The 24,291-nt window shown below is 38.2% G+C and overlaps 1 protein-coding gene across 2 annotated transcripts in view; it reads right to left on the bottom strand.

The window, feature by feature from the left end:
* Positions 1-24,291, bottom strand: part of LOC126248888 (uncharacterized) — a 349,630-nt gene that overhangs the window by 108,812 nt on the left and 216,527 nt on the right. For both annotated transcript variants that reach the window (XM_049950347.1, XM_049950348.1), the window contains exons 8-10: positions 13,331-13,526; positions 6,431-6,691; positions 6,012-6,167 (exon numbers count right to left, since the gene is read on the bottom strand). In XM_049950347.1, the coding sequence (XP_049806304.1) occupies positions 6,012-6,167; positions 6,431-6,691; positions 13,331-13,526 (613 nt within the window). The remainder of the gene's footprint in view (positions 1-6,011; positions 6,168-6,430; positions 6,692-13,330; positions 13,527-24,291) is intronic.

The raw sequence follows: 24,291 nt of genomic DNA, 5'->3' as shown, positions 1-24,291 counted from the left end.
AGGAATTCCAAGCAATAAAACACAAAAAACAACCCAGGAAGGGAGACATGCATTTGGAATCTGTTCATCGTTACGGGGTCAAACAAGAGGGTAACATTACTGAAACAATGATCGGGCTACTTAGTATATAATAGAGCATACAGATTTCAAGGAGGAAACGTATGAAGACGCAGACTTCCTCGTTATCAATATGTGCGGCATATCTTTCGTGTTAACGAAAGTAAATTCCCGCTTTACCTCTTCTTACGTGTCAAATGAAATGAATGCCATGAGGAATAGAATATTTGTTGACTGCGTCTCTTCTTGCTTCCATCCTTACCAACATATTTCTTCATTCTCGTGGTAATCATGACATTCTATGTGTATGCTGCAAAAGATTGCACGTGGGCAAATTCGACATCGAGGTGCAAAGCGTTATATTCAATTCGAATAAGCTTCCGGTGTATTTTTACTTCGTTTGTATTTTTTTAGATGATTATGAACGTTACGGAAAATTATCTCACATGCTTTATGTTGAATGAGAAACATTGAATGATCCGTTTTGCTTTCCCTACGTTGAAATGATATAATGTCGGCGTCAACAGCCTTCTTCCACGCCGGAAGCTGAAACTTGTATCATTCTGGATTAATGATAATTGAATGTCTCATATGTATACATAGCCCACAAGGCGACGTCAGAAACCATCAGGGGAGAACGCCGCATAAAAACCAAACGTGCGCGCGCGTCTCCACTCTGAAGAACCGTATCGGAGAATCACGGCAAGCATTTCGCTGAAGAGCTGCCTCGTCAGAGAGCCTAGAAATGGCAGCGTCGTAGCAAGTATTTGTCAACACTCTGATAGTGCATTTACTTCCGGGTGTAGGTCGGCGTTACCTCGCTAAATTCACTTGACATTCGTTTTCCACATCGAAGACTCGTACGATATAATCCACTGCAAGATGACACAATTAGAAAGTATATTTAATTTCTGGACTCCAAGAACGGCGTTCTTCACATAAGTAACACCTGTTTGTGTGTGCATTCGGGAGGACGACGGTGCAATCCCGCGCCCGGCCATCCTGATTTAGGTTTTCAATGATTTCCCTAAATCGCTTCAGGCAAATGCCGGGATGGTTCCTTAGGAAGGGCACGGCCGATTTCCTTCCCCATCCTTCCCTAATCCGAGCTTGTGCTCCGTCTCTAACGACATCGTTGTCGACGGGACGTTAAAACAGTAATCTCCACCTCCTCTGTTCGTGTGTTTAAGGTTGCGTTTTGAGGCTCAGGCAACATTGCAGTGACTATATTCCGCCTCTGGCCGCCAGTGTGTCGTTAGCTCAGAGGTTCCCTTGTGCGTTGCAGTGCTTGTACTATAAGACATAGCAGTTCGAATCACGGTAGAAGCCGCTGACTACAACCTTTTATTTTCCATTTTAATTAATGGAGTTGCAAACTGCTAGTAAAAATTTCTTATGCGAAATCTGAAGAATGCCTTTAAACATCAATCTTCGTCCGATTTCGACTTAGTAAATTAAGTTAATATCATGGATTTCTGCTTTGCAAATTCCAAGGTGCTTCACTGTAAAATAGACCCTGAAAAGATTCAAACCGACTGTCAACGATATAAATTTGAGCTTTGTTCGTCATATAGGTCTAACATGTCAGAAGGTTGTTTATGAAGTGCACATGTTCATTAATATAGTTCCCTTCTTCTAAATTTTTGCAATAGCATTTAACTGTAGACGTTTTCTAACACCGGCGTTAGCAATTCCTTTCCGTTCTCTGAAACCTTCAAAACGACAAATTTTTCTGGTTTAAATCTGATGACCTTAACTATCACTTCCGATCAACAATAAATACTTCATGAACCCATACATGGAACTCCAAATGTGCAGTGTTCCTGCACTGCTACAGAGCATGCATTCCAAGGTATTCACACAGTTTATCGCATAGACTTACCATAAGGAATGAAACAAGAACTGTAATACACTTTACACCACAGACGCTCACACTGGCTTGACGAAAACATCCAAACATTGACCAAAAGTTGCACAAATAATTGAGTTTGAATGGAAAAGAAACGAGGTATGAAGCATTTATAAATTCATCGAATGTAGTGAGGTGGTTTAATTTCGTCCCAGTCTATAAAATTAATTTCGGGCCATACTCAGCTCTTGCCGATTAATGTAATATAATACCCGCCTACTAATCAGGGCGTCTGTCTCCGTTGCTTTTGAGCGTGAATGGAAATTGTAGAAATTTTCTGTGGAGCAACATTTAATAATAAAGCGTTTTAAATCATCAAAAGCGATGAGCGGTAGCAGGCGCTTTCGATAAAGAACAGGGGAGTGCAGCGCCGCTGCTGTCGCCACGGCCGCTGCCAGTAGCCAGCAAATGGATCCCGGAGCTTTGCCGCATACGGCGTCCAGAGGAGGACAGTCTGCAGGAAATCTGCCGCAAAATCGTTACTGGATAAAATTTTGATATCGGTGTGTCACAAAGCAAAATAGATTGAATCTGCGCTACCATTACATTCACGTCTTCAGCATTCAGACAGAAGAGGCTATAAAAATATTTTATGCCAGCTGCTCTCGATCCACTGACATTATGAACAGAAACAACGCACGCTACCGCTAGACCACAGGCGTAATCAGCCTAGAGTTTCTCTATCATGGGACAAGTTTTCCTCCAGGAAGTGCCGCAGTCTACAGTGTTGCCAGATTGTGCAGATAACCGGACTTAGAGAATTAGCGAGTTGGCCAGTTTTTTTGTCCCATGTCGCGATCGGCGCGGACTTAGCCTCTGATGCGGCCGGCCGCCGGTCAAGTTTTATGTCAAAGAGTGTACCAGTCCAAAACTGAAGAAATTGCAAAAAGTTAGGAAATTAAGGAGATGGGAACTGGATAAGTTGAAAGAACCACAGGTTATTGAGGGCTTCTGAGGCAGCATTAGGCAACTGCTGACTAGAACAAGTAAAAGGAATACAGTAGAAGATGAATGGGTAGTTTTGAGAGATGATATACTGAAGGCAGCAGAGGATCAAATACGCAAAAAGATAAGGACTAGTAGAAATCCTTGGATATTGCAGGAGATAATGAATTTAACTGATGAAAGCAGAAAGTATAACAAAGCAGCAAATCAAGCAGGTGAACAGGAATACTAATATCTGAAAAAATAAGACTGACAGCAAGTGTAAAAGGGCTAAGCAGGAATAGTTAGAGGACAAACGTAAGGATTTAGACTCAAATTACATGAGGGGAAAGATAGATATTGCCTACAGGAAAATTAAAGAGGCCTCTGGAGAAAAAAGAAGCAGATGTATGAATATCAAGACTCCAATGGAAAACAATGATAAACAAAGAAGGGAAAGCTGAAAGGTGGAAGGAGTCTATACATTGGAGATGAACTTTTAAGGACAATGTTATAGAAAGGGAAAGGGATGTAGATGAAGATGGGACAGTAGGTACACTACTACATGAACAATTTGACAGATCACTGGAAGACCTAAGTCAAAACCAAGCCCTTCCAGTAGAAGACATTCTGTCAGAATTACTGATAGCCTTGGGAGACCCTGTCATGACAAAACCATACCACCTGATGTGCAAGATATACGAGACTGGCGGTGTAATAATTGCAATTCCAAAGAAAATAGGTGCCAACATGTGTGAATATTACCAATATATCAATTAAATAAACAATAGTTGCAAAATAATGACATGAATTATTCAATGAAGAATGGAAAAACTGGTAGGTGTCAACATCAGGAAAGATGAGTTCAGGTTCCAGAGCAGTGTAGGAACACACAAGGCAATACTGGGCCTAAGACATAGCTTAGAAAATAGGTTAAAGAAATGAAAGCCTATGTTTATAACATCTATAGACTTACAGAAAGCACTTAAAATGTAACAATGTTGACTGGATCAGGCTCTTTGAAATTCTAAAGGTAGTAGTTATAAGGTTCTAAGAGCTTTGTAACCTATCATCAATATTATTCAACCTTTATACTGAACAAGCAGTAAAGGAAACCAAATAAAAATTTAAAGTAGGAATTAAAGAGTTCAAAGAGGAGAAATAAAAACTTTGCTATTTGCTGATGACATTGCAATTCTGTCAGAGACAGCAAAGGACTTTGAAGAGTAGTTGAACAGAATGGATAGTGTCCTGGAAAGAGTATATAAAATGAACATCAAGATAAGCAAAACAAGGGTGATGGAATGTAGTCAAATTAAATCAGGCAGTTGTGAGTGATTTAGGTTGGCAGATGAGATACTAAACGTGGACGAGTTTTGCTATTTGGGCACTAAAATAACTGATGATGGCTTAAGTAGAGAGGATGTAAAATACAGATTGGTACTGGCAAGAAAAGCATATTGAAGAAGGAAAATTTGTTATCCAATATAGATTTAAGCATTACTAAGTCTTTTGTCTGGATCACAACCTTGTATGCAAGTTATACATGGATGATTAGCAGTTCAGATAAGAAAATAATAGATGCCTTTGAAATGTGGTGCTACAGAAGAATGTGGAATATTAGATAGGTAGGTTGCATAAGTAATGAGGAGTTACTGTATCGAAATGGGGAGAAAAGAAATTTGCGGCACAACTTGACTAAAAGAAAGGATCAGTTTACAGGACACATTCTGAGACATCAAGAGATCATCAATTTAGTTTTGGAAATTGGTGTAGGGGGAAAAACCATAGAGGGAGATGAAGAGATTATTACAGTAAGCAGATTCAGAAGGGAGATGAAGAGATGATTACAATAAGCAGATTCAGAAGAACATAGGTTGCAGTGGTTATTCGTAGATGAAGAGTCTTGCACAGAATACAGTACCATGGAGAGCCGCATCAAATGTGTCTTTGGACTAGAAATCACAAGAACAACAAATTGTGCACATTGATTTTTATAAAATGGGTAAACCTACTTATTGTATGTCCCACATTGATACATGTTTCAAATTCACAAAAGAATTTTACATTCAGCACAATTACTGAAGAGTACCTAGTAAAGTTCTTTTAAGTTCTGATTGTGGAAATCAATGAAGGCTTTGCAAATATCTGTTCTTATAAATGTATACATTGCTCTCAATTTTAGTCTACCAGGCCCTCCACATTCTCACTAGGCATAGGATAGTGGAGATTGAGGTAAGGATTACACAATCAAAGGATGTATTGCAAGGACAATTCTTATGGAAGTACCTGATAGAAACTGGTATTAAGGAGGGAGAGGGTGGATTTATATGGCATGGGCTGTGAAGCAACCACTGAGATTGAGCTTGTTATGCTCAGTAGCATGTACTGCCACAGTGTGGTCAACTACTCTTAGACACTTAGCTACAGTTTGGTGTGGCCATTTATTTGGAAGGACAGTTGGTTGCTGGTCATGCTCACATAAAAGACTGTGCAGAAGTTACAGTACAGCTGACTGCTTTTGCATGTGGCCTTGCCTCTGATAGGATGAGCTTCAACTATGGGTAGTCCTTGCCGCACACACACACTTCTACCCCTGTCTCCATGTTCCCCACATCACTGATTCCACATTCACGTGTTTTAGGAACCCTACTGTTAGTGCTGGCTGGCCAAAATCATGAAATACCATTGGCTGACTACTTCACTGTACCTGTTGAATGCCATTTCCTTCAGTATTAAATTCTTCATTACACATTGTTAAATTGATGGATTCATAAACATTGAATGTCAGCACAGCTCTGGAAATGGAATGTTCTATCTATGTGGCACTCATTATCATACACCATCTGAAGTCCTTCAATCTGTGTTGACCAATGAATAAAATTATTGACTTGTGCACTGCATCAGACACTTCACTCTGCTCCAAGTCATACTCTGTATCCCATAATTTCGAGCTACTTCTTTTTAATAACTCAGTTGACAGAAAGGTTGCTTATTTTTATAGCCAGTGTCCTGTCTGATCCTGTTAGTTACCATTTTTACCATGGACTTTTCATCTTTTCTTCCATTCATATGTTTTTAATCTCAGCATTTTAACAAAAGACATATTTCTATTACTTGCCTGACACAGATCCAATGATTGCTCCACCACTACCCCTTGAATGGCATGTCTGTTGTTGCTGATGTTGTTGAAGACTTGCTGCAGTCAATGCTGGAGTACTAATTAAGTTTGTGTTGTAATATCCACCACCATCTCCACAGTCATTATTTCGAAAATCTGTAGGGACGATAAGGCATTATGGTAGACTCTATATAGCAAAATATTTATATTAAGATCACATAACATTTTGATGTGCAACTTTCCTCTCACAACATATATGTTACAATTACTTTAAAGGGAACAGAAAAATAAAGCAAGTATTCTAAATTGATTTTGTGAGTATTAAAAGTAGTAAGTGATAAAATCCTGATCTATAAACATCCATACTGCACAGCACAATATAGGTTAAAACTGACAAAGTTTGTCAGAAAGCACAGTACCTCCATGAAATTTTGACCTTATCCTGAGCTGATTCTGAGCTGAGAGAAATTGGCTGTAATTTTCTCTGTGACTTTCTTCTTCATCCAGGTAATTGCTATCATCAAGGTACTCTTGTGAGCTAGAATCCTCTTGATTAGACATGCCTTCATCATCAGCAAATTCATCACTGTCATCTTCACCTCTTCCTGTTGAATGGTCTTCATCATCTGAGTGCAGTGAATCAGCCTCTTCATTCAGAGGATCACCAAACCTGTAGCAACCTGGAATTTTGGGAAAAATCTTTCAGAACAGATTTCTTGACATGGCTTTTAAAAAGAAAATCAAGCATAAAGTACATTCAAAGTAGGGGTGGTTCCATTTGTAACCAAACATCCAGAAATTCCTGTTTGTGGAAAATATATCAGTAAAACTTGTTTCTGAACAATAAATTTTAAATGAAGAAACAAGCTTATTTGTGTGATTCAGTGATTACTGTCCAATTAAAATTATTTCTCAGCTGACACTTCACACCTGTGAATTAAGTTCCTCCAATCAGAATTCTTACCATCATATGCAAACTACCTTCCACTGGCAATTCACCATAACAAAGCACCAGTTCACTAATAATGCTCGAATATTGTGGCATACTCATATAATCTGTTACCAGACAATGCCAGCAGCTCATTTAATGGACACTAGCTGCAATGGAGAAAAATGCATTGTGCACACGTTAGCAGTCCACTCCCTTTTGTTGGAGGAGCAACTGACAGCCCATGTGGCAATGCTGCAGTGCCACTGACAAATGTCAAATATCATGTAGTTTTAATCACACTACAAGACAAACTTCTTGAAGTTCATACAAATTGAGGGTGGGATCAGCAAAAAGACTATTCCTTTTCATTTACACACAGAGCTGAATAGGATGAACAATTGGAAAATGACTGTTTTAGTGCATAGGGTGACACAGTTACTCAAAATTATGCCCAGAAGCGTGAATCAATAAAAAGAATCCAAAATGTGACATTTACATTGGTAACTCACCTATTTTGTGTAACCTTAGAACACAGAGATCAATCTCAATGTACATAATACACCATAGCAGTCTACTAATGCAACACCAAGTTTTTAGCAAAGTAACTTCAATATTTAATTTATGGTATTCCAGTTTTGTTGGACCATTATTAAGAAAGAAAAATACAAACTGACACATAATATGTTGAAACACTTACCTTCAAAATATACTTATTCAAAAAAAGTCATTACCTTAAAAGAATTTATAGCTTATAAGAAAGCTTTGAGGTCAGAGTATTCACAATGCACTTTAAATTATGTCAAACTTATATTGAGTTATAATCTCTGTATTAAATACGTAAACTGCACCTCTTATCTAAATTCTAAACCACACTTTATTCACACAAATACTGATACCATAATCATATTCACAGTTTTATAATACTGAAACAATATATAAAACCTGGAAATTCATTTTTTGAGAAAAGTATACATTAAATTGTAAGGCTGTTTGAAGAGCGGCAAAAAAACTGCAAAGTTCAAATTCCTTACAATGTCAAGAACAGGAATGTTAAATTAAATTTTTATAAATGTGAGCATTTCAAAGAAGTAGAAATATTATTTGAGAGTTACCAACATCCGTGTTACATTTAACGTAAATGAGAACATTTATTAGTGACCTGCATAAAGAAATTAAAATATATTAATTGTATTGACCTTTGAGCAATTGCACCATGTTTATCCCTAATTATCAGAAAGACAGAAGTTCGGAGGATGTATTAGGAGTCCACTTTCAAATGTGCCTGTCTACAACTCAATGCCTCCTCTACATGGTGAGCAGCAATCTATCCTCATACATATTGTTGTTCTATCCAGCATGAAAGCTTCAAGCAAGCGCAATAGGTTAATAATGCACACCTCCCATGAAACAAACAGTACAAAACAAATCTCCTATACGATGACACACTGCCTTACTCAAGACAACATCCATGATGTAGACCAGAACAAGTTGGCAGGTGTTGGGCTATGGTGTGTGGTAGGACAATCTTCTACTCTGTCCATACCTTAATAGAAAAATCACTTTTGGAGCAACCTATGTCACTGAACAGAGGAATCTCGTAAAAAAGAGTTGATGAAAAAAAATAAAAAGGTATTTCTTGTCTTCCAGATCCTTGCCAATAGAGACCTATAAGAATGTCAATGCCTATATATGTGTTATGTTTTCTTTTATTAAAGAGAAAAAGAGAGAATGTGCTTGCAGTAAATGTCAAAACGCCAACTATGGCAGCATCATTACCAACTGTGTCTTTTCTTTGCTGCCAAAGGACAAACATCAGTGGACACCCATTGAGGAATAAAGACTGTACAGGGCAGAATGTCTTTAAAAAAAAAAAAAAAAAAAAAAAAAAAAAAAAAAAAAAAAAACTGTTGTGGAATGGTGGGCCAAGTACTGCGCTGGTCTCGATTCAGGACAAGGCTCTGGTCAATTTGGGAGGGCAGCCTCACCCATTACAAGTGGAGACACTCAAGCACCCACCCGATAGTCCTAATCTCTCCTCATGTGATTATGACTGTGCGAATCACAGTCTTCTCCTAGATAAATTGATGTCTGATGGGATTCATGGTGTGTCCAACAAATGGGCAATGTCATATACAGCCAAACGAATGGAAAAAGTTGTACGTAGCATTTCAAGCAACGTACTCCAGGGACATAATTCAGATTGGGGAGAAATCACATATGGGTTTCCCCAAAGTTCAATATTAGGTCCACTACTGTTCCTCATATATATAAACCATCTTCCATCTAATATATAAGGAGAATTAGTTCTTTTTGCAGATGACACTAGTATTGTACTCAATGCAAATATATGTACAGAAACAGAAATGGTAAACAGAGTTCTTAAAAGTACTACTAACTGGTTTTCTACGAATTCTCTCACCTTCTATTTTAAAAAGAGACAACATGGATTTGCACATCTAGGAATACTACACCAATGATAAGTGTAACACTTGGTGATGAAATAATAAAACATTCTTAGGGATCCATACTGATGAGAATTTAAACTGGAAAAAAACATGTTTTGAAACTCCTAAAACAACTTATCATATTTATATGAGTATAAGATGATCCTGAATATAAGATGACCCCCCCCCCCCCTTTTTTAAGAGGCTCCTTGAGAAAAATTTATTTTTAACGTATTTGACTAATCAAAATTACAAACTTTCATTGATGTAATGGATCTGCCTAAAAATTTAACATTACACCTATTCTAAATTTATGCCATTTATCGATTGTCTACATTTTGATAATCACGGAGAAATAAAATAAACAGTAAGAATTTGTTCACATTAATTTTTTTACTTAGCCTGTCATCTGTAGTATCACTATTTTTAATCATAATCATCCTAACAGGGCAGCTCCATTGTTGCCAAATATTTGGTTGCCCCCCCCCCCCTAGTTTTTTCAGAATGTTGGAATTTCTGAGGTTTTGGTACAGCTGTTTTTTTCTGAACATACAGTAAAATTTGCTTCTGTACTGACAAGAGCATCTTCCCATGTCTGTTGCTTACAGACATCTTGTCTGTCCACCTCTCTCTCATTGGCTGTGTAGAACCAGAAGCTGATGCATCCCCTGTTGTTCCCACGCCGCCTCACAGTCAGCGTTGACAACACTGCTCCGCGGAACATTTGAGTTCACCACTGGCCCCCATCTAGTCTTTACTATCTCCTAGAGAAATGTATGCTATTAGTGAGTATTTGTCCAATTTTAAAGTCAATTCTATTCCGGGTGCAAATGGATCCAGGCAAACTGCATTTAAACATGGTAGATGTTCATAAAAAGCCAAAGTACGCAATGTACATTCCCACGGTTCGCTGCACGATGAAATTTTTCCCTGCTCAATACTCTCCTCCCTGCATTCATTGAAGTTACTAGCCAAGCGGGGACACTGCTCGTCCTCGAACTCTCCGAAGTGCTGTGCTTGAGCAACAATGAAATACAGGTGTCAATGTTGTCTAGGGTGCAGATCACATGTAGCAACAGCAACTAATACATAAATAAAAGATTGCAATCACTATTCAGTCCAATTCTGGAACTTTCCCTCATCCCGTGATCTAGTGATGTCTGTACTTAAGATCTCCACAACAGGTCTTTCTGCTGTAATTTATTCTCATGACAACAATTACACTCAGTCTAACATGAGTTATTTTGCTTGTCAGACATTTCACTGTGGACTAATTTTCCTTCTTGTTTAATCTGAGTGACATCTTGTTCTAAACTGGTAACAATTTTCTCCAGTATTCTAATATGTTCACAACGATTGCATTTCTCATCTGTAACCCACTTGTAAATCATTAGTGTCTCAAAACCAAATAAGTTATTGACTTGGATTCTGAATCAAGCAATGGTTTTTGAAGGTCAAGATTTTCAGCTTTGAATGTTACCTTTACTTAAAATGCAGCATAAATGTATGTATATGGCACCCATACATTTATGAGAACTTTTTGTTGCAAACCAGTTCAAATACAACAGACGTTTGTAAGTTGATAGCATTTAATGTCATTTCCTCCTGTGTTTCACAGAATTGCCAATTTTCAGGCAGAGCATTAGATTGTTGTAGTCGCTAGTTTACAGTTTCTCGCATATCCCTTACACTAGCGCCACAAGTCAAATGTCACGCAGAGCTGACACTGTACCAAGTGCTTTGGCATTTCGAGAAACCTCAACAACAACAACAAGTACATGGTAATGTGACTTTCCATAATCACTGAACTTAGTAACCAAAAGCCAACATTTCAACTTAAAATTTTCAAAATGTGATACAGTAAGAATAGGAAGTACTTTACGTAATTTAGTTGAAATGGATTATTGATGACTAGATACTTTAATGCTGAGGAAGAATGAGTGTAAGCAATATTTTAATTCAAAATATTCCATGTAAGTATTTGATATGATCATCACTGTTACCTATGTATCACTTCCAAGCACACTAAGATTTAGATTTAAGTAACAGACATATGATATGGTGGCCAAAGACTTCAGGCAGAATGAGTCAGCTTCATTCTTCAAAAGGCCTTTTCAAAACAGTTTAAACAGACTGATGTTACAAACATCCTACCCTTCAACATATTCTTGTTAAGTTCAAAACTACCCATAAAGACATAAAAATCAGCAATGATAAAAAATACGTCAGTGTGAAAACCAAAGAAACCAGTGTGTTAAAGCACCAAAAATTTTGTCAAACAACACACAGTCTTACAAAAATGATGCCATTAATATCTCTCTCTTCTGTAAAAAATATCAAAGATTAATTAGTTTCTGATCATTACTGTCAGGTGGGGACTGCAGAGGAGTGAGTTATCAGCTGCATAATAATGGAAAACCTAAATTAGAGTGGTGAAACTGAATTCTGCTCTTTCCAATGGCAATTCCACTACCTTTACCATTGCATCACATTGCTTGGTAATCAGTTATGGGTAAGACATCAGCTTAAATAAGAACTTAGTAATTATGAGAAATACAATGGCAAAATTTTTGTTCCTGGGACTGAAGTGGAACCAATAACAACCACCAATGCACAGGTTTACTGATACACAACATAAGCAAATAATGGAGAAATATGCAGAATATGTTAGGGAACAAAAAGACAATAAATGTATAAAATACACAAAGAAGATGAAACACTAATAAATTTTTATACTGCGAGCACTAGAATAGAGCTATAGGAGAATATCTGCTGGGGGAAAGATGTGTGTGTGTGTGTGTGTGTGTGTGTGTGAGAGAGAGAGAGAGAGAGAGAGAGAGAGAGAGAGAGAGAGAGAGAGAGAATTGGGAGGGGGGGGCAGAGTTTCCTGATTAATTTCAAGTGGTTTTGGTGAACATCTTCCCAAATCACAAATGAATGTAGGAGACAGAGGAAAATATTAATTGCATATCATTATCGGATAAAGATCTAGGAAACAAATACCTGACTGCAAAGCACGATCAGGTGCAGATACAAATTAGGATCATAAACTAGTAGTTGTGAAAAGTATGCTAAACTCCTAAATACTAAAGAAAAACGAGCATACGAAGAAGTGTGGTACTGACAAAATTAAGAAAAAATTAGATAAAGCACATCTTTCCTAATGCCATAAACACCAGGCTACATAAGAACATTAGAGATTGAAAAATTATACATTCTCTACAGGATTTCAAAACCTACATTTGAACAACTGCAAATATCTAGAGTACACATCCAGCAGAATAAGGTATGAATGAAATAAAGAACAAAAGAATCAAGGCTAGAGAGAAGACCAACACAAGTCCAGTGTTTTGACAACTATGCCACGTCATTCAATGGAGAGAATGGGGATAAAGTACACAGTCAGTCTACTAACCACAACAACGATGTGGAAGTAATAAAAATGAGAAATATCGAAACACCATTTTGTACTGAGGACACCGTAAGGCAGAGCTGTAGTTTATTCATAGAGGTGTATTACTTTTATGTCAATAAGACAACAAAGGAAGTGAAAGAAATGTATGAATAGGGGAAAAGGTGCTAGTACAACAGATATCAATGCTAATGTTCAAAGATGAAATAGATCTTCTATATTAAAGCAAGGTCAACTTACATGAACTGTTGAACAGAATGATCAGATCATGTTACTGAATGAATGAATGTATCAGTAGCTAGAATGCAATGTTAAAACACAGAGATTGTAACAGTGTTCTCAACCCAGCCAATATGATATTTTTTCCCTTTCACAAACCCACGAACTCATCTTAACTTTACAATAAATCATGCTGACACATTTCTTCTGAATGTCAGGTATTATTATCTATCAACTGGGGAAGCAATAAATACAGCTGCTACAGTTTTAAGTATAGATCATTCCAATGGACAAACTTCATGCTGTAATGTACCTGAAAGTTTTGCCTGCTCCAAAATGTACTGCTGCAGTGGGAGGAGATGGGCCTGCATCTCAGGGTCCATAATATACTGATAATCAAGGTTACTGTAAAGTGGCCCACAGCACACATTACTTCCTTTACTGTTGTCCACTGCAGAAAGATCATTGAATTTTCCCACTCCATTATTTCCATTGTTGAATTCAGAATTCTGCACAAGAGAACAAGAAAGGTGCAATGTTGCAATTAAAAGAAACATCTGATAAAATCACAAATGAAGTGATTGTAGTAATCATGATTATTTATTGTTATTTTAATATATAATGACCACAAAACGTAGATTCAGTCACATTTTCATCTGCCTTCAAGACTAGCCAGATAGTAGATTGAATCAGGACAAGTACATAAAACATAAACCAAAGACTCCTGAGAGGGATTTGAATTCAACAACTTCCAAATGAGTGCAGCCTTTTCCTTTTATTTATCACTGGCCAGATGGTTAATTGGGTGAAGTCTTTATGTATTAGTCACCAGAATTATGAATACTTACTAGAATGCCTACTGTGCCATCATACCATTCTCTTACTACATATTCTGAAACCACTACACTTTCGAATCTATCTTTACAAAGCCACATTCTTCACATGATCACAATACCATAGTCTTTTTAACACTCTCATTACACTCCTTTATAGACCAAGTTTCTATTGTATCAATTTTTTATCACATTTTTTATACTTTTCTGGAGGCAAATGTGCCTGCCAATGACCATTGGTTGAGCCAAGGAATGCTGTTTTTATTTCACACTCATATTGGAGCAAGGTATACTTGGTATATGATGATGTTTGAAAATCATCAAAAAGTTGTCTCTTACATTACCTTACGCGTAGAGGGGCAAACTTTGAAGCTCTCTTTATTGTGTAATTCATTTTAATATTTGTGGTATCATTGAAAACAACAAAATTCACCAGCATTATTTGAGGCCATCCTCAATATTAATTTCTGCACTTCCACCTATCAAACGGATTGTTACAGGATTATTACCCATTAGTAGGCCAACTACTTTTTACTAACAGCCTTTCAAATTGTGTCTGCTAATGATATATTTGACACTGATCATTTGTTTACAATCTCCCTCCATAACTACGTTATCAGCAACAATTAAAATGTACATATTAAGGTTTTCATGGCATATTACCATTATGAAACCTCCCTGGATTTGCAACTGTGTAAATTCACAGGTTGTGTATGAGATTTTAAGAAGTCTCTCTTCCAATATGCTGCTAAAGTACTGATGTGGTCAGGACCATAGGAATAGGTGTCTGACATGATTACGGCTGCACAATATGAATTAACAGACATTGAACAGGGAATGGCAGTTGGAGCTAGATACATTGGACATTCCATTCCAGAAATCATTAGGGAAATCAGTATTCTGAGATCCACAGTATCAACAGAGTGCTGATAATACCACATTTCAGACGTTATCTTTCACCATGGGCAACACAGTGGCCAACAGTATTCAGTTAACGGTCGAGAGCAGCGGCATTTGTGTAGTTGTTGGTGCTAACAGACAAGCAACACAGCGTGAAATAACCACAGAAATCAATGTGGGACATACTATGAATGTATCAGTTAGGAGAATGTGGCAACATCTGGTGTTATGGGACTATGGCAGCAGATGATCAAAATGAGTGCCTTTGCTAACAGCATGCAATCGCCTGCAGTGCCTCTTCTGGGTTCGTGACCATGTCTGTTGGACCCCAGACAACTGGAAAACTGTGGCCTGATGAGAAGATTCCTGATCTCAGTTGGTAAGAGCTGATGGTAGGGTTCAAGCATGACAAAGACCCCTCAAAGCCATGGCCGCAAGTTGTCAACAAGGCACTGTGCAAAGTGGTGGTGGCTCCATAATGGTGTGGGCTGTGTTTTAATGGAATGGACTGGGTTCTCTAGTTCAACTGAACCAATCACTGACTGGAAATGGTTTGTGTTTGGCCATTCCTGGACTTCACGTTCATAAACAAAAATGGAATTTTTATGGGTGACAATTGCTATGCCACCAGGCAACAAATTTTGCAATCGGTTTAATGAACATTCTGGACAGTTTGAAAGAATGATACAGCCACCCAGATCGCCCAAGATTAATCCCATGAAACATTTGTGGGATGTAATTGAGAGGTCAATTCCTGCACAAAATCCTGCACAAAAATCCCGCACAGCTATAGAGGCAGCATGGCTCAATATTTCTGCAGGAGACTTCGAACTTATTGAGTCTATGGTATATCGAGTTGATGCACTACACCAGGCAAAAGGAGGTCCAACACAATATTTGGAGGCATCCCATGACTTTTGTCACCTCAGTGTATATGCAGATCAGTGGCCCTTGGCCTTTAAAAACCCATACCAGGCTGCTACAAAGCAGAACAAAATATCACTTGTTCCATTTACATGGATGGCAGCAGGAATCACTATCTAATACAGCTGAATGAGATGATGTGTAACATCAGTGTCCCCATCTGATAGCTGCCAAATCAGATTGATAAGCTATGCTGAGAATAAATCCCTTGTAGCGATCACACAGTGATATCAACACAAAATCATACTAGCATAATACATGAGTATGTCTAACAAGGAATAAGATAGGAATATGGGTAAACTAATATGAACAGAATAGTAAACCTACTATCATAATCGCAACGGTCACTAACTCTGCAGATGATGATAAAATTACAACAATGAATGATGTGATAAGAGAAATTTGTCATATTTACAACAGTGAATGATGGGATAAGAGAAATTATACATATAGTTTAGAGGGACAAAAATTTACTTGTGAAGGGCGACTGAAATTTGATTTTAGGAAAAGTAAGGGAAGGAAAAATTATTAGAGAAAGGAACGAAATGGGAATCTGCTTGGTAGACTTTTGCACACAGCATAATATAGTCACTGCTAATACTTGGTTTAACGAATGTGAAAGAAGGTTCTATGGGTGGAAGAGAACTGAAGACACTGGAACGTTTCAGACAGATTATTGAAGGTAACAAAGAGATTTCAGAAGCAGATTTCAGACTGCAAAAAATGTGGCATTGATAGGGATTCTGAACATGTTAACTGTAGATTGAAACTGAAGAAAGTGCAGAATGGTAGAAAATTAATTAGGTGGGACCTGGATAAGTTGAAATAACCAAAAGGTTGTTGAGAGATCCAAAGGGAGTATCAGGCAACAATGGCAGAAATAGGCGTAAAGAACACAATAGGTGATGAAAGGGTGGCTTTAAGAGATGAAATAATGAAGGCAGGAGAGAAGGAAACTGGCAAAACAACAAGTTGCAGCTTGAAATGTAAGATATTATATGTTACATTATTTGAAGTGTAAGTGCAAATGTGGCAGTTTTTCACCAATACATATGACGAACATTTCATAGGCAAGTGAAGGTAATAAACTGAAGCAGTTGTAATACCCAAGAATTGTAAATACAGTCTTTGAGAATGATGCTGTATCTCCAAAACATGTTGAACTACAGCAGGAGAATAAAATACCGTAACTGAAGACAGTGTAATATTAACAAAACTATTTCTGACCTATAGGATACAATCATCGATTGCCGCTGACAAAATGTCTGTTAATAAGGAAAACAAAATTAAATCGGAATTAGATTAGATATTGAGGCACCAAAAGTAGTACATGAGGATGCTATTTTGGCAACAAAATAACTGACTATGGCCAGAGAAGAGAGGATATAAAATGCAGACTGGCAATATCAAGGAAGGCATGTCTGAAGAAGAGAAATTTGTTGACACACAATATAAATTTAACTGTTAGGAATTATTTTCTGAAGGTATTTGACTGCAATGTAGCCTCGCAAAGAAGTGAAGTGTGCATTATAAACAATTTGGACAAGAACAGATGAGAATATTTTGAAATGAAGAGCTACACATGAATGCTGAATATTAGATGGTTTGATCAGGTAACTAATGAAGAAGTACTGAATCAAATTGAAGAGAAAAGAAATTTAAGTCATATGACTAAATGAAGGATAAGTTGATAGTTCACATCTTTCAGTTTGATAATGGAAAGACGTCCAAGGCAAAAACTGTAGAGGGAGACCAAGGCTTGACTACGGTAAGCAGGTTCAAATGGATGTTGGAGACAGTCATGAATAGACGAAGAGGTTTGCACAGGATAAACTAGAGGGCATAGCGGCACCAAACCAGTTTTCAGAACGAAGGCCACAACACCACCATTAAGCAGTAGCTGAACTGCGAACAGACAACTTTTTTTTTTTTTAAAAAGGAGAAAGAAAGAAGGTGTCATTCTCTACTATGCTGCACTCATTACGTGAAGCTATGTCTTTCTGTCTAACTCTGAAATTGCAAGTATCTGCTGTGTAATAAGCACCATATCTGGCTGACAAGATTCAATATTTCACAGAGAATGTGAAACTGCAAAGGGTATGAGGTCCTCAGTTGGCTTTTAAGTGCCCATTAGGTTTTTTCCTTGTTGGAACATGGTCAGAAGATGGGCTTAATACATTTTTTATACAAGCTCATCTGATCATCACAGAGGTTGCAGTATCATAATGTGAGAGATACATTTAACTCCTTCAGTTTTGTCACCATGCTAGTGTGCTGTCAGCATCTCATAATACTGTCTGTCTTGTAGCTGTTGTAAATTAAAGTGTTCAGGACATCTACTCGTGTGGATCTGTACCATACAGCAACTACCTGTCACCTAGACAGACTAGATTTTGATAATGACTGAGCACAGATTAAGTACTAACCAGTGATGATGGCAGCCTACCAAGCTGGATTGCCTGAAGAACACCTGGATTTCAAGGGCTACGAGATGGACAATATTAATAAGACACCAAACACCTCCAAACTCGACAGACCAATAACAGTATAAACCCCATATTCTGACTGGTTACAAGAACATGACACTTTCTGGGCAGTGTAAAAGGCAAATATGGCTTTGTGCACCTGGGGTTTATTGCATTCCCTGTGCACTTAGAGGATCTTACAGCCACAACACTTAGTGCTGTCTCTCTCAGAATTGTAAGCTTACATACCCCAACAATGCTTTTAAAAAATCTGCATTTGCAAGAGTACGAAATAATGGAAAACCACTATTCCAGTTTCAAAAAGATTACTTTCATATGCTCTGCTCATGGATTTTGGACAGGATAATTACAGAATCAACTGAAAAATATGTCCTGAAGCCTTAATAATTGTGACAATTGGTTTGTTCACAGCAAAGCTTGGCAGAATGCTTTGAAAGTTATCGGATGGGGGCAGCATTCCACTGCACCTCTTATGCCTGTATCCAGTGTGTGGGGCAGCTGTTTCCACAATTTAAAAGCCAAATGTCACTAATGTCTATACAAGCCGATGGATTCAACCAAATGGCTTGACATGCTGCCAGATAACAACAGACATTGATTTATACACAGTAGAAACCCTGTGAATTGTTATGAACTGAAACACAAGAAACTTTTATAAGCTACACTACCATATTTATAGTTTACTCTTCTTCTTGCATTACAATAATGCAGATGGTGACACACAACTTCTTTGTTGGACAACAAGGCACTCACTTGTGTCTTTCACATTCCCATACGGGTCTGCATAGGAGATTGTTGCATAATATGTCTGCTTCCTTAATGTGTAAAATAGTCTTTTCATTACTTCAACTAATTTTCAAGGGGTATTCTCACAGCAAAAATGACATCCATGGGGTTCCCGTTTGGAATTAACCCATCCTGCTCTTCCTCTAGTTTTGATTCCATCAGTTCTCCAAAACAAACTCCTATTTTTTATATCCACAATTCAGAACAGTTGTACCATTGTTATCCACTGGCTCCTTCCAGTCATAGTTATTGAACAACAAAATTATGATTCCTTGATTTAAGGAATAGTGAGTTGTCTATTCTTACTCATAAATCTACATATTCAATGTTTTCTGGGACCATCAATGACCTTAGTATTAAATCCAGTAGACAAACTACTATTATACATATATATTTACTGCTATTCCATTTCCATTTAGTTCCAACTGCTTCTGATTTACATTTCAAACAATGGAAAGTCCAGGACAGAATAAAAACAATATTATGAAAAGGATAGTGCACTACTCACGATATAGAGGAGATGCCGAGTCACAGACAGGCACAATAAAAAGATTGATATACATTTAAGCTTTCAGCCAAAATGCCTTGTTCTGAAGCAGAAATCCCCCCCCCCCCCCCCACACACACACACACAACCACAAATCATACACACATGACCACTGTCCAGTCATGGTGGCCACAGACAGGAAAGATGTGCTTGTGTGAATGTGCGTATATTTTCTACTTTGGAAGAAGGCCTTTTGGCCAAAAGCTTAGATGTATAGCAATCTTTTCATTATGTCTGCAACACATCATCTCATCTATATGGTGAATAGCAATCTATCCTTTTCATAATATCATTATTTTACATTTCAAGAGTTTATCAAAGTAAAATCTAAATTTGTTATAATTTGTCTCTCATTTAGCATTGCGTTTTGAGCTGGGAGTTCTGTTTATTTACTGGAATCACTGCCATCCCTGAAGTTCCTAGCATATTATTTATTTGTTGCCCATTTCGTCTTTAGTAATTCTGTCTCGGAAATCACGTACACATTCCAGATCTTCAACTGAAATACAATCTTGATCTGCCATTTTCGTCTTCTGAAGCCGTAAAGTTACTCTCATGTATCACTTAGACCTCCCTGCTTTCTTGTCTGATCAGAACTCTGTGTCACTGACTTTGATATCTACTAACAGTTGTCCCATCACATTAATGTGACCACCTGCTAAAAGCCTGAATAACCATCTTTTGCAGCACAGATTGCTGCGAGACGTGCAGGAAGAGAGTGAATGACATTCTGGACCGTACTGACAGGGATGTGGAGCAATGATAGCTGCGTTAGGTTATTCAGCTGAGGATCCATCGCACGAACAGCTCAACCAAGGGGGTCTCCCAGATTCTCAACTGGGTTTAAATCTGGTGATTTCGGTGGCCAGGAACACAGGGTACACTAAGCTTGGTGCTCTTCGAACCATGTATGTACATTATGAGCTGTGTGACATATTGAATTGTAGAGAGGAGTATGGGAATAGCTATTATGCACACTATGATAACAGTGTAATAGCCACTGGTATTTTTGTAACCACTATTTTTAATGACGTTTTGAAAACATCATCATTAGATTCAATTAAGGGAACAGACACTATACAATGTACTGAATCAATTTAAGTGTGCTGCCATATTGAATAGGAATATGGTTCCTATTCAATATGGCACACTTAAGTTGACCCTGACCCCTCTATTTTTCAACCCCCTCCCACCTCTATCACACACAATGCACTTAGCTTTTCACTCTTATTAACTCATGCACGATGTTTAGGCATTAATCTCTGTCTTGCATATTACCCTTTCTTCTACCTCTAAGCTCTCAGATTTCCAAATCCGCCGGCCGATGTGGCCGAGCGGTTCTAGGCACATCAGTCTGGAACCGTGCAACCACTACTGTCGCAGGTTCGGATCCTGCCTCGGGCATGGATGTGTGTGATGTCCTTAGGTTAGTTAGGTTTAAGTAGTTCTAAGTTCTAGGGGACTGATGACCTCAGATGTTAAGTCCCATAGTGCTCAGAGCCATTTGAACCATTTTTTTCAAATCCCATCTGCTGCAATCCCCAACAATCAGTTTTTCCTCTTCATCCTGTCCAGTGAGTCTCAAATGGCACAGGGTTCTGGACGACTTTTTCAAACTCTACCCCTTTTTCGAAATGTTATCAGTCCTTTTCCCTCACCCCTCTTCTTTCCCTTTCAACCCTCCTGCCAGAAGGAGAAGCCACTGGCACCGAAAGCTTGCAAACTTTAATACCCTTTATATTTGTGTTCACCTGCCACTGCTTGATGAGCAGATTTTTTTGTCTATCCGATTACATTAAACTGCATACATGGGTGGACTTTGGCATACTTGTGTTGACCCACTGTGCCTTCCACAATGATGAGATCACCCAGGGAATGCCCTCCGATGTTGACCCTTCGACAAGTGTTGCAGGGTATTTGCTTTCAGACATTTCATGTGGTACACACCAACGGTCATCTGTCCAATGATTCATCTGTAAAGGCCACCTGTTTCCACTCAGCAGACACTTAGTTGTCCTACTGGCATGCAAATTATAGCCTTCATTGCCGATGAACAGCAGTCAGCATGAGCGCATGAGACAGGTGCCTGCTGTGGAGGTCCATACACAGCAATGTTTGTTGAACTGTTATTAAGGAGACATTGTTAGTAGGCCTTTGGTTCACCTGAGTGGTCGGTTGCTCAACAGTTACATGTCTATTCAGCTGTGCACATCACCGTAGTCGTCGTTCGTTCCTGTCACCTATGGCCCGTGCTGCACCACATTTGCCACAGTACCAGTTTTGGATAGCACCATTTTACCATGAATGGTATACTTTAATTGCTGTGGCAGGAGAACAGTTAGCCATTGTTCAAAAAGATTTCGGGCTTGCAGCCAGTCGTCATAAACTTCACTGCACAGTATTTCGGCTGGACAACCGCCAGCCATCTTCAGGTGAGCCGAACGAGGACTGACGAAGACGTTCTCTGCTCCATCTTATATAGTGCGCTGATAGTACTGTTGTGCATGCGTTGCAGTCATGGAGACAGAAGGGTCACACCATCGAGTGACAGCGCCCTCACTGGTGGAACTGCAATACTGAACTGCCGTCGGTATTGTCACTGGCCGCAGCTATTGAAGTCTTCTGGCATCTTCATCTCAAGCAAATTTTGGAGATGACGTGATTCCATGCATCATAAAAATTGGTAACCACTGCCACAGTTCATTAGATTTCCCACAATGCAAATTTCAACGGATTATTTCATAATGGAGTCCCAAAAAGTTGTTGCTGTGACCAAAATCGAAGTTTTGTCATACTCCGTTGAATGTCCATTAGAAATATAATGTTCCGCAACTGCAGACTTACTGGGTTGCAGTAGGCAAGTGCAACGTTGTTGTTCTGTACAATGCTCTTCCACTGTATCAGCGCACTATATAAGACGGGGCGGAGAAGGTCTTCGTCAGTCCTCGTTCAGCTCACCTGACAACGGCTGGCAGTTGTCCAGCCAAAATATAGTGCAATGAAGTTTACAACGACCAGCTGCAAGCCTGAATCTTTTTGAACAGATGATTCGCAGGGAAAATTTCATATTTTACAGTTAGCCATTTCAGAAATGCTTCCAACCTTGCTCCAATAGCCAATGATCATGCCCTTTTAGGTGTCAGATAAATCTCTCCTTTTTCACATTGCAACAACAACAGGACTGTTACACCCCCCCCCCCCCCCCCGAAACATTTTATTTATCCTCCACTACTAGTAATGTCAAGCACAGGCAGTGGTTACATTAATGTGTTTGGTCCATGCAGAGCCATTGTGCCATGCTAATGCTGTTCAAACAATTTCTCTCAATTTGCCATCATTGTTTCTTTTAGGGGACCTAATGGTTCCTCCACAATTCTCTCATGCATATTTCATCATTGAATTATTCTTCCAGGCTTGTCAAAATGAGTTACCACTGTTTTACTTTCTGTATAAATTGAATATCAACTCACGATTTTTTTCTACAGTCAAACATGCAATAAACAGCCTTCATGAAGCCCTTCAATTGGTACTTCTTTTATGACAATGGCAGCATTTTAATTTTCTTCCTCCGTTACAATTTGTTCAATGACTATTCTACTTCTATTATACCAAGTATTGTGGATGCTTTTGTGTGGAACTGTTTTCTTCATCCAATAAGGCTGCTTCTCAAACAGATATCTGAAAGTCACACTATTTTATTTATAATTCTCATACGTAATGGGGAATACTACAGGCAAAAGTTTGTACTGATCTAAGACAAGTATGTAGCAAAATTATCCAAAGCCATAGATGAAATTGTGAATAAACAGCAAGTGCATAAGTTAAACGGAATTTTCTTCTTCTTGCTGACTACACAATTTTTTGATATGACATGTCATTCCAGAAGCAAATGAAGTATCTTCAATACTAACTCATTTCGAAATAAAATTTCACCTAACAGCAACACGCACTAAACTCAACTTTAATGGTATTACTCAGGAGTGGACTATCTACTATTATTTATGATTATGTGCATTAAGTAACTGATAAATTACATGTTCTCAGGCTCTATTTTTACGGTGCACTATATCTATAAAACAGAAACTGTTAAAATATGACTGCAACAAAAATACATACAATAAATGTATTATAATTAATTCTCTCTTAATTATATCTTCAGCAGTTGCTGTATATTTTTATCTAACACAGTTACCCAAATATGTCACAATCCTCCACATTCATCTCTACCACAGAAATGTTCTGGCAATTTAATTCTGTTCTGAAACACCAACATCAGCAAAACAGGTATCTGTCTATTCATATGACTCATAACTCATGCAAACCATCGATACATGTCACTACAAAGCTCTGATGTACACTACATGTTGCATACATCATTATAGAGGTATCTTACCTGCACTACCTCCAAATTTACACACTGCTTTCCATGCAATTACATATAAATTGCACAATAAAAAATAAAACTGGGCTAAACAAATCAATAATTCCACTGTCAAAATCAATATCACAGTAAAAATTCCCATGCAAAATACGTAAGAACACCAACAACATTAAAAAGTTCACATTCCTACAAATTAAACAACATAACCCTTCTCTCCTAACTAAGGTTTGCCAAATGCTGCTTATGCTGTTTACATTTCTCTATTCAGTCCATTTCCTGCCTTGGAACAAAGCAACAACAAACTAAGGTTTATCTCATTTTATATTCTACATAGTTAGGGTCAGATCTTTTCCAAGAACATATCAACAGTCTCGGGTTTGCAACTGCAGGATGTGATGTTATCATGCTCCATGTCAC

Source organism: Schistocerca nitens, chromosome 3, assembly GCF_023898315.1.
Source record: "Schistocerca nitens isolate TAMUIC-IGC-003100 chromosome 3, iqSchNite1.1, whole genome shotgun sequence".
NCBI lineage: Eukaryota > Metazoa > Arthropoda > Insecta > Orthoptera > Acrididae > Schistocerca > Schistocerca nitens.
The sequence above is the reverse complement of the archived record's forward strand: the minus strand, read 5'-3'. Positions and strand labels throughout refer to the sequence as shown.